The 11589-nt window shown below is 42.2% G+C and overlaps 2 protein-coding genes across 2 annotated transcripts in view; one reads left to right on the top strand and one right to left on the bottom strand.

Annotated features, from left to right (window-relative positions):
- Nucleotides 1–739: 739 nt before the first annotated feature.
- On the top strand, nucleotides 740–2767 carry LOC126627736 (protein NUCLEAR FUSION DEFECTIVE 4-like). The gene has a single exon (XM_050297249.1). It carries the CDS (start codon nucleotides 795–797, stop codon nucleotides 2589–2591), a length of 1797 nt encoding a protein of 598 aa, XP_050153206.1. The 5' UTR covers nucleotides 740–794; the 3' UTR covers nucleotides 2592–2767.
- A 4859-nt stretch (nucleotides 2768–7626) lies between these two features.
- Nucleotides 7627–11589, bottom strand: part of LOC126629141 (uncharacterized) — a 99641-nt gene continuing 95678 nt past the window's right edge. Inside the window, exon 2 of the mRNA XM_050299056.1 lies at nucleotides 7627–11022. Coding sequence (XP_050155013.1) covers nucleotides 10074–10982 — 909 coding nt within the window. The 5' untranslated portion in view covers nucleotides 10983–11022 and the 3' untranslated portion in view covers nucleotides 7627–10073. The remainder of the gene's footprint in view (nucleotides 11023–11589) is intronic.

Genomic DNA, 11589 nt, shown 5'->3' with positions numbered 1-11589 from the left:
TTGTTTCTGATGATATCTATCTAATATTCATCACGTGGAAAATATATTCAGTATAAATGTAAAATTTTCATATGAAAAAAAAAAAAACTCTTTCCAAAATGTTGCTTTCATGGACAGCCTGCTTGCGAGTTGCGTTTATATATTATTTAATCCAAAACTAAATTGAAAAAAAACCAAACAAAGAAACATATCAAATGGATAAAAAAAAACTCTGGGAAAAAAAAAAGGATGAAAGTAAAACAAGCTCTGTCACCGCCTTCATTTCAGTATCCCATGCATTAGATATTTGAGCAGTCAACGTTTCCAGCTAGAGATCGAGGTGGTTCATAAAGTTCTTCCCTGTATCAACTTGCCAATATTGAAGACAAAAGCAACTTGTGATAAAAAAAAAAAAAAGATAAAAGAGAGGCAAAATTAACTAACTCCCATACCGTTTTGACAATTTTTTCTTATGGATAAGACCAAATTTATAAGAGGGTACCTCTCTTTCTTATTTTCGTAAACCTAATGTTATTATTTTACGTATTATAATTTAAGTATAATATTAATATCACATGACATTTAAAATTACCTCTTATATCTTATTCTCTTTTAAACCTCTTATATCTTATTCTTTCCTTTCCATATTTGCAATTACACTCTAAATGTTTGTTGTCATTACTCTATTTTTGCTTTTCATTTTTTTAATTGCTCCCACACACTTCCTTTGCGTCTATATATTGAAACCTCCCCCAACTTCTGCCACTACAACAAACTTGTGAGAGACTGCTTGTGCAGTTTAGAGGGGAAAAATCATGTTGGTCTCTGGACCTGGTGGAGGAGGGGGATGGAGCAACACCAAAACCCTAGCCCTCCAAGTCCTCTATGGGAGGTGGTTCATGATGTTTGCTTCCCTCTTAATCATGTCAGCCGCTGGCGCCACCTACATGTTTGGTCTCTACTCCAGTGACATCAAATTTGTGCTGGGGTATGACCAAAGTACCCTCAATCTTCTCAGCTTCTTCAAGGACTTGGGGTCCAATGTTGGTGTTCTTTCTGGTCTAATCAACGAGGTAACACCCCCATGGGTGGTCCTATCAGTGGGTGGAGTCCTCAATTTTTTTGGTTACTTCATGATTTGGATGGCCGTGACCAAAAGAATTGCAAGGCCTCAGGTTTGGCAAATGTGCCTGTACATCTGTATAGGTGCAAATTCTCAGTCTTTTGCCAATACCGGATCACTTGTCACTTGTGTCAAAAACTTCCCGGAGAGCCGTGGCGCGGTTTTGGGAATCTTGAAGGGATATGTTGGCCTAAGTGGTGCTATATTCACTCAATTATACTCTGCTTTTTATTATAATGACACCAAGGCTTTGATTTTGTTAATTGGGTGGCTTCCTGCTGCCATTTCTTTTGTTTTTCTTAGAATAATTCGGATTATGAAGGTCATTAGACATCCCAATGAAGTCAAAGTGTTTTATAATATGCTTTATATCTCACTTGGGCTTGCTGGATTTTTAATGGTTATGATTATAATCCAGAAGAATGTTCATTTCACTCAAGGCGAGTATGGTGCTAGTGCTGCCATGGTTATTTTCTTGCTTGTCCTCCCACTTGCCGTGGTTATTATTGAGGAATTTAAGATCTTGGAAGGCAAGAAGCTCGAGTTGAATGGCAGTTCGGACTTGAAGATAGTTACCGAAAAGCCTAAATCAGAAGAAGAAAGCGTTCCATCCGATATGTCACGACCCAGGGAAGCGCTCGCCACCACTACCACAGAGACTGAACCGTCGTGCTGGAAAACTATGTTTAGGCCACCAGATAGAGGTGAGGACTACACCATACTCCAAGCACTTTTCAGCATTGACATGCTCATTCTTTTCATTGCATGCATATGTGGTGTTGGTGGCACATTGACCGCAATAGACAACTTGGGTCAGATTGGAGCTTCTTTAGGGTACCCTAAACAAAGCATAAGCACTTTTGTGTCCCTAGTAAGCATATGGAATTATTTGGGTCGTGTCGTGTCGGGTTTCGGCTCCGAAATCTTGTTGAAAAGATACAAGTTCCCTCGTCCTCTGATGTTAACCCTAACCCTCTTGCTTTCTTGTGTTGGCCACCTTCTCGTTGCCTTCAATGTCAAAAATGGTCTCTACCTAGCCTCCGTGATCATAGGGTTTTGTTTCGGTGCCCAATGGCCTCTACTTTTTGCCATAATTTCTGAGCTTTTCGGCCTCAAATACTACTCCACTTTGTATAATTTTGGGTCGTCTGCTAGCCCGGTTGGACTGTACTTGCTCAACGTGAGACTCACCGGGCACGTATATGACAAAGAAGCCAAAAAGCAGCTTGCAGCAAAAGGGCTTGTAAGACAAGCAGGCAAGGAGTTGACCTGCGTTGGGGGAGAGTGCTTCAAATTGTCCTTCATTATAATTGCAGCAGCCACATTATTTGGCACGTTCGTGTCACTGATTTTGGTGATGAGAACGAGAAAGTTTTACCAGAGTGATATATACAAGAAGTTCAGACAGGAAACAGAAGCTGCTGAGAGAGAGATGGCCACGGTAGATCAAAATGGTGCCAAACCATTGGAAACCAATGGAAGATCGTAGAGAGATATACATGCCATGAAGTAGAGATGAATATATTTTAGGGTAAAAAAAGAGGGAAAAAAATACGGACTTGTATGATTTGTAATATTGGCATTTCGTGTGGAATTTTCTTGTTTTTTTCTTACTTTTTTTTTTACATCATTATTGGCAAAAGATTATACAGTTTGCTTTCCCAATTTCTCCAACTAGTAAACAAAAATAAGATGTCGGCCGCTGCTGATTGACTGCAAGAGAGGTTTTTTTTTTTGTGGCAAACGACTGCAGGAGTGCTTGTCCATTTCTTTATGGTCCCCAAAACGAGGGAGGACCATATATGAAATAAGTATTGTTTTCTTCGTTATGCAAGTCATCTTATTTGACTTATTTATGAAACTACAGATCGGTTATAAATTTTTAATAAAAAATAAAATTGAAACGACACTAAATTGACAATAACGGGTATATAAATTAAAATTTACTATTTTTTTATAGTCAAGTATACCACGAATTTCATATTTAATTAAAATTTTGTGATCAGTTCTAGTTCTAGATTAAAGTAAAGATGTGACCAAGCCAGTTCCGAATTCAAAGGATGCCACTTGTGCAACGGCATTTTTCCTTGGACGACAATCTGACATATCCAAATACAACTTAAAAGAGTAATGACAACAACAACAACAACAACAACAAAGCCTTTTCCCACTAAGTGGGGTCGGCTATATGAATCCTAGAACGTCATTGCGCTCGGTTTTGTGTCATGTCCTCCGTTAGATCCAAGTACTCTAAGTCTTTTCTTAGAGTCTCTTCCAAAGTTTTCCTAGGTCTTCCTCTACCCCTTCGGCCCTGAACCTCTGTCCCGTAGTCACATCTTCGAACCGGAGCGTCAGTCGGCCTTCTTTGCACATGTCCAAATCACCGGAGCTGATTTTCTCTCATCTTTCCTACAATTTCGGCTACTCCTACTTTACCTCGGATATCCTCATTCCCAATCTTATCCTTTCTCGTGTGCCCACACATCCCACGAAGCATCCTCATCTCCGCTACACCCATTTTGTGTACGTGTTGATGCTTCACCGCCCAACATTCTGTGCCATACAACATCGCTGGCCTTATTGCCGTCCTATAAAATTTTCCCTTGAGCTTCAGTGGCCTACGACGGTCACACAACACGCCGGATGCACTCTTACACTTCATCCATCCAGCTCGTATTCTATGGTTGAGATCTCCATCTAATTCTCCGTTCTCTTGCAAGATAGATCCTAGGTAGCGAAAACGGTCGCTTTTTGTGATCTTCGCTAGATTGCTCCGGTCATTAGTGTGGATAAGTATATAAATGGATAGAGATAGGAAAGCAAACACAAGATGTACGTGGTTCACCCAGATTGGCTACGTCCACGGAATAGAAGAGTTCTTATTAATTGTGAAGGGTTTACACAAGTACATAGGTTCAAGCTCTCCTTTAGTGAGTACAAGTGAATGATTTAGTACAAATGACATTAGGAAATATTGTGGGAGAATGATCTCGTAATCACGAAACTTCTAAATATCGGAGTGTGGTGTCGTCTTGACTTGCCTTATCTGTCTCATAGGTAGATGTGGCATCTTCTCTGGAAGTACTCTTCCTCCATCCAGGGGTGGTATCTTTAACTGGTGGAGATGCACAAGGTAATGTATCAATTTCACTTGAAGCTTACTTGTAGTTTCAGGCTTGGTCAAGCGCGATACAAACCATGTAGTAGGAGTCCCCCAAGTTGCCGAGCTAGGGGGTCTGCTGAAAGAGGTGACAGACAAGGTAAGCAATCAGAGCTCCGACTGATTGTTCACCTTCTCCCCATCTTGCAGCAGCATGAAGGATAAAGAGAAGAAAAATGAGAAGAGATGATATGAGATACTTTTGCTTTTGAAGAAGTAACTTTCCACAGGCTTATTCTTGAACTGAGCTGGAGGGTTTTCTGGTTTCCTCCATAATATAAGGCCGACTGAAGAATTTGAGGGTGAAAACAAGTCCATCAAATCTAGAGTACGTTCCACCCTGCTGATATGGGATACTTTTGCTTTTGACATAGTAGTGGATGTATCGGCACGTGTGCTGTTACGCTTGTCTTCACATGCTTCCTTGTATCCTTCTCACTTGCCCTATCTGTTCCTCAGGCAGATGCGGTATCTTCCTTGGAAGCATAAGATGTTGAAGATGAGTACTCGAGAGCAATGCCAGGGTAAGGGGTTCCAGGCAGTCAGTTCCTGGCTGGAAGCTTGATTCCAAGTGCTGACTGATTGCTCTCTTTCTCCTTGTCTTGCAGGTAAGAACAAGGCCAAAGGAAAAGACAGGGAAAAAGCATGATATGGGATACTCTTGCTTTTAACCCTGATGATATGAGATATTTTTGCTCTAGTATAGCTTGTTTACAGAGGTATTATTGGGTACAGGTTGGGCATGTTTGCTAGTCTACCTTGCCACGAAGCACAGAGGTTCGGAGGACGGTTTTTAAGAAAGTAGTCATGTTGGGAGTCTGCCACGAAGCACAGAGGTTCGGAGGACGGTTTTTAACCCTGATGATATGAGATATTCTTGCTCGATGTAGTGAGAATTGCAAGCTTCACGTGTCTCGACTTTGTCAGAGAACTTTGGCAAAGTTATATGTGGTACCCATGAGCTACTGTTGCGTGTGGGAAGTGGGTGATTGAACAGTAAGATTCATGTGCTTTCTACTTCACCAGAAGTCTTCGACAGAATGCCCATAATTTCTGCAAAGCTGAGTGTGCGTGTGACAGGTGCTGACAAGGCTAGAAAAGTAGGTGCCTCTTCGATTTCTGAGATCGGCCCTCGTGGTCTCTGAGCAGCCCAGCTTTTGAGAAAGCGAGCGCCTCTTCAATTGATTCGGAGAACGATGCCTCATCGATTTTTGAGAAAGCAATCATGTTGGGGGTCTGGCTCTCGAAGATTCGGGGAGCAGTGTCTCTTCGATTTTTGAGAAAGTAATCATGTTGGGAGTCTGGCTCTCGAGATTCGGAGGGCGGCGCCTCTTCGATTTTGGAGCAAGCAATCTTGTTGGGAGTGTTTTCTCGAATGTGAGTAAAGGTTGGGCATGTTTGCTAGTCTACCTTGCCACGAAGCACAGAGGTTGACACATAGGGACTTTCCAATTATCCAGCAATGGTACTGTTCCTTTACCCTCTCTTCGATTTTTAAGAAAGTAGTCATGTTGGGAGTCTGGCTCTCGAGATTCGGAGGACGGTGCCTCTTCGATTTTGGAGCAAGCAATCTTATTGGGAGTGTTTTCTCGAATGTGAGTAAAGGTTGGGCATGTTTGCTAGTCTACCTTGCCACGAAGCACAGAGGTTGACACATAGGGACTTTCCAATTATCCAGCAATGGTACTGTTCCTTTACCCTCTCTTCGATTTTTAAGAAAGTAGTCATGTTGGAAGTCTGGCTCTCGAGATTCGGAGGACGGTGCCTCTTCGATTTTGGAGCAAGCAATCTTACTGGGAGTGTTTTCTCGAATGTGAGTAAAGGTTGGGCATGTTTGCTAGTCTACCTTGCCACGAAGCACAGAGGTTGACACACAGGGACTTTCCAATTATCCAGCAGTGGTACTGTTCCTTTACCCTTGTGGGTAATAATATGGTAGCTAGACCTTCAAAATTTATGGGTCTAAACTTTGTTAATGCTGTTTCTTTGCTATTCTTTTACCCTTCTTGGTCAGAGCGATGTAGTGGGAGCTGCAAGCTTCACGTGCTCAACTTTGGCAGAGAACTTTGGCAGAGAACTTTGGCAAAGTTATATGTGGTACCCATGAGCTATTGTTGCGTGTGGGAAGTGGGTGATTGAACAGTAAGATTCATGTGTTTTCTACTTCCCCAGAAGTCTTCGACAGAATGCCCATAATTTCCGCAAAGCTGAGTGTGCGTGTGACAAGTGCTGACAAGGCTGGAAAAGTAGGTGCCTCTTCGATTTCTGAGATCGGCCCTCGTGGTCTCTGGGGAGCCCAGCTTTTGAGAAAGCGAGCGCCTCTTCGATTTCTGAGATCGGCCTTCTTGGTCTTTGAGCAGCCTAACTTTTGAGAAAGCAAACGCCTCTTCGATTTCTAAGATCAACCCTCGTGATCTCTAAGCAGCCCAGCTTTTGAGAAAGCAAACGCCTCTTCGATTTCTGAGTAGGCGCCTCTTCGATTTCTGAAGCTCCGTCGAGTGCAGATTTTTATAGGGGCTGGCATTAAGTTCCAAAGCACACTTGAATCTCCACCAGTAGAAGCTTCATTCTTGCACTTCTAAGATCTTGATTTGTCCGACCTCTTCTCTCTTCAACACCTTTGAAAATGTCTGGCCCCTCCGACCGTCGTTTTGACTTGAACCTTGTTGAAGAGGCAGCCCCGCCTTCTCCAGACAACATATGGCGCCCATCCTTCGTCTCCCCTACTGGTCCTCTTACCGTTGGGGATTCCGTGATGAAGAATGATATGACCGCTGCGGTGGTGGCCAGGAACCTTCTCACTCCCAAAGATAACAGACTACTTTCCAAATGGTCTGATGAGTTAGCTGTTAAGGATTCGCTGGCTCTCAGTGTTCAGTGTGCAGGTTCTATGTCTAATATGGCCCAACGCCTATTTGCGCGAACCCGCCAAGTTGAATCATTGGCGGCTGAAGTGATGAGTCTCAAACAGGAGATTAGAGGGCTCAAGCATGAGAATAAACAGTTGCACCGGCTCGCACATGACTATGCTACAAACATGAAGAGGAAGCTTGACCAGATGAAGGAAACTGATGGTCAGGTTTTACTTGATCATCAGAGATTTGTGGGTTTGTTCCAAAGGCATTTATTGCCTTCGTCTTCTGGGGCTGTACCGCGTAATGAAGCTCCGAATGATCAACCTCTGATGCCTCCTCCTTCTAGGGTTCTGTCCAGTACTGAGGCTCCAAATGATCCCCCTCCGGTGCCTTCTCTTTCTGGGGCTGTACCGACTACTGAGACTTCTCCTAAGCAACCTTTGTGAAGGCTCCCTCTTGTGTGTTTATTTTGACTCATGTATATGTACATATTTGTAGCTTATCGGGGATATCAATAAATAAGCTTTCCTTCATTTCAACGAATTGTGTTAAATACACCAAAGCCTTCTTCGCTAAGTTCTTTGAATTTTCTTTTGTTGAAGCTTGTATGTTGAAGCTTTCTGAGTGGAGAATGTAGGTTGGGGTAGTGTTCCCTTAATTTCCCGAGTGAGGAAAACTTCTCGGTTGGAGACTTGGAAAATCCAAGTCACTGAGTGGGATCGGCTATATGAATCTTAGAACGCCATTGTGCTCGATCCTGTGTCATGTCCTTCGTTAGATCCAAGTACTCTAAGTCTTTTCTTAGAGTCTCTTCCAAAGTTTTCCTAGGTCTTCCTCTACCCCTTCGGCCCTGAACCTCTGTCCCATAGTCGCATCTTCTAATCGGAGCGTCAGTAGGCCTTCTTTGCACATGTCCAAACCACCGTAACCAATTTTCTCTCATCTTTCCTTCAATTTCGGCTACTCCTACTTTACCCCGGATATCCTCATTCCTAATCTTATCCTTTCTCGTGTGCCCACACATCCAACGAAGCATCCTCATCTCCGCTACACCCATTTTGTGTACGTGTTGATGTTTCACCGCCCAACATTCTGTGCCATACAGCATCGCCGGCCTTATTGCCGTCCTATAAAATTTTCCCTTGAGCTTCAGTGGCATACGGCGGTCACACAACACGCCGGATGCACTCTTCCACTTCATCCATCCAGCTTGTATTCTATGGTTGAGATCTCCATCTAATTCTCCGTTCTTTTGCAAGATAGATCCTAGGTAACGAAAACGGTCGCTCTTTGGTATTTCTTGATCTCCGATCCTCACCCCTAACTCGTTTTGGCCTCCATTTGCACTGAACTTGCACTCCATATATTCTGTCTTTGATCGGCTTAGGCGAAGACCTTTAGATTCCAACACTTCTCTCCAAAGGTTAAGCTTTGCATTTACCCCTTCCTGAGTTTCATCTATCAACACTATATCGTCTGCGAAAAGCATACACCAAGGAATATCATCTTGAATATGTCATGTTAACTCATCCATTACCAACGCAAAAAGGTAAGGACTTAAGGATGAGCCTTGATGTAATCCTACAGTTATGGGAAAGCTTTCGGTTTGTCCTTCATGAGTTCTTACGGCAGTCTTTGCTCCTTCATACATATCCTTTATAGCTTGGATATATGCTACTCGTACTCCTTTCTTCTCTAAAATCATCCAAAGAATGTCTCTTGGGACCCTATCATACGCTTTTTCCAAATCTATAAAGACCATGTGTAAATCCTTTTTCCCATCTCTATATCTTTCCATCAATCTTCGTAAGAGATAGATTGCCTCCATGGTTGAGCGCCCTGGCATGAACCCAAATTGGTTGTCCGAAACCCGTGTCTCTTGCCTCAATCTATGCTCAATGACTCTCTCCCAGAGCTTCATTGTATGACTCATTAGCTTAATACCCCTATAGTTCATGCAATTTTGTACGTCGCCCTTATTCTTGTAGATAGGCACCAAAGTGCTCGTTCGCCACTCATTTGGCATCTTCTTCGTTTTCAAAATCCTATTGAAAAGGTCAGTGAGCCATGTTATACCTGTCTCTCCCAAAAGTTTCCACACTTCGATTGGTATATTGTCTGGGCCTATTGCTTTTTTATGCTTCATCTTCTTCAAAGCTACAACCACTTCTTCCTTCTGGATTCGACGATAAAAAGAGTAGTTTCTACACTCTTCTGAGTTACTCAACTCCCCTAAAGAAGCACTCATTTCATGTCCTTCATTGAAAAGATTATGAAAATAACCTCTCCATCTGTCTTTAACCGCGTTCTCTGTAGCAAGAACCTTTCCATCCTCATCCTTGATGCACCTCACTTGGTTTAGGTCCCTTGTCTTCTTTTCCCTTGCTCTAGATAGTTTATAGATATCCAACTCTCCTTCTTTGGTATCTAGTCGTTTATACATATCGTCGTAAGCCGCTAACTTAGCTTCTCTGACAGCTTTCTTCGCCTCTTGCTTCGCTTTTCTATACCTTTCACCATTTTCATCGGTCCTCTCCTTGTATAAGGCTTTACAACATTCCTTCTTAGCCTTCACCTTTGTTTGTACCTCCTCATTCCACCACCAAGATTCCTTTTGGTGTGGGGCAAAGCCCTTGGACTCTCCTAATACCTCTTTTGCTACTTTTCGGATACAACTAGCCATAGAATCCCACATTTGGCTAGCTTCCCCCTCTCTATCCCACACACATTGGGTGATTACCTTCTCTTTGAAAATGACTTGTTTTTCTTCTTTTAGATTCCACCATCTAGTCCTTGGGCACTTCCAAGTCTTGTTCTTTTGTCTTACTCTTTTGATATGTACATCCATCACCAACAAGCGATGTTGATTAGCCACGCTCTCTCCTGGTATAACTTTGCAATCCTTACAAGTTATACGATCCCCTTTCCTCATTAGAATAAAATCTATTTGTGTTTTTTACGACCCACTCTTGTAGGTGATCACATGTTCTTCTCTCTTCTTAAAGAAGGTGTTGGCTAAGAAGATATCATATGCCATTGCAAAATCCAAGATAGCTTCCCCATCCTCGTTTCTCTCCCCAAAACCATGGCCACCATGAAAACCTCCATAGTTGCCTGTCTCCCTGCCCACGTGTCCATTTAAATCTCCTCCTATAAATAACTTCTCCGTCTGAGCAATTCCTTGCACCAAGTCTCCAAGATCTTCCCAAAATTTCTCCTTCGAACTCGTATCCAACCCTACTTGAGGTGCGTACGCACTAATCACATTGATAAGTTCTTGTCCTATTACAATCTTGATTGCCATGATTCTATCTCCTACCCTCTTGACATCTACAACATCTTGTACCAAGGTCTTGTCCACGATGATGCCAACACCGTTTCTCGTTCTATTTGTGCCCGAATACCAAAGTTTAAACCCTGAGTTTTCTAGATCCTTTGCCTTACTACCAACCCACTTAGTTTCTTGTAGGCACATAATATTTATCCTTCTCCTCACCATAACTTCCACTACTTCCATAGATTTTCCCGTTAAGGTTCCTATATTCCACGTTCCTAAACGCATTTTGCTCTCTTGAACTCTACCCTTCTGTCCTATCTTCTTCACCCTCCCCCGTCTAATAGGATCAAAGTACTTCTTTTGTGTGTCCCGGGTAAAGTTGATAGGAGCATATGCTCCCAAACAACTTTGAGTGGAGTCGTTCGAAAAGAAGTTTCTATGGCCCCCTTGCTCATTTAACACTGCATCCGGGTGCCGATGGAGATACAGCGACCCTTTCTCACTTATCACTGTGCTCGAGCCACACAGCGCGCCACTTACGGGTGACGCCCTAGCTTTAGCGCGATTTTGTTCTGGATTCATTTTCATAAGGATTCGACGTGATCATGGAGTGCCGGCTGTCGACTACCTGACGCCCTCCCCCTCCTCCTTTATCCGGGCTTGGGACCGGCCATGTAAGACATAGGCGGAGTTTAAAAGAGTAATGACAGATCAAATTTTTTAAATCAAATTTGTAAACTAAATAATATGATTATAAATGATTGGATTATTAATTAAATGTCAATTAATATGCTTATTTTTTATGGATGACACATCATTTGATTTGCAATTTGGTTTAAAAATACACATGAATAACATTAATCTGAGGTTTAAAAAAAATAAAAAATATGAAAAACATTAATTTGAGGTTTCTAGATGTACACAGACTAAGTCAACTTGTGTGTCTCCATCATCATTTTCCCAGCTAGCAGAGATAGAGTGATAGAGATCCAAATAAATTATAATAAATAGATATTTGAGCTTACTTACAAATTTCGAGTCCTATACCTATACGACGACTTTTCTTTTTTTTGTTTTTTTTGTCAATACGACGACTTTTCCTTTTGTTTCTTTCATTGATTTGTTTCTTGTTATTGAATGATCACTGCTTGGAAGTCGAGTTTAAAATATTAGTATCGATGAAAATATATCGATA

This window comes from Malus sylvestris, chromosome 7, assembly GCF_916048215.2.
Source record: "Malus sylvestris chromosome 7, drMalSylv7.2, whole genome shotgun sequence".
Classification (NCBI taxonomy): Eukaryota; Viridiplantae; Streptophyta; class Magnoliopsida; order Rosales; family Rosaceae; genus Malus; species Malus sylvestris.
The sequence above is the reverse complement of the archived record's forward strand: the minus strand, read 5'-3'. Positions and strand labels throughout refer to the sequence as shown.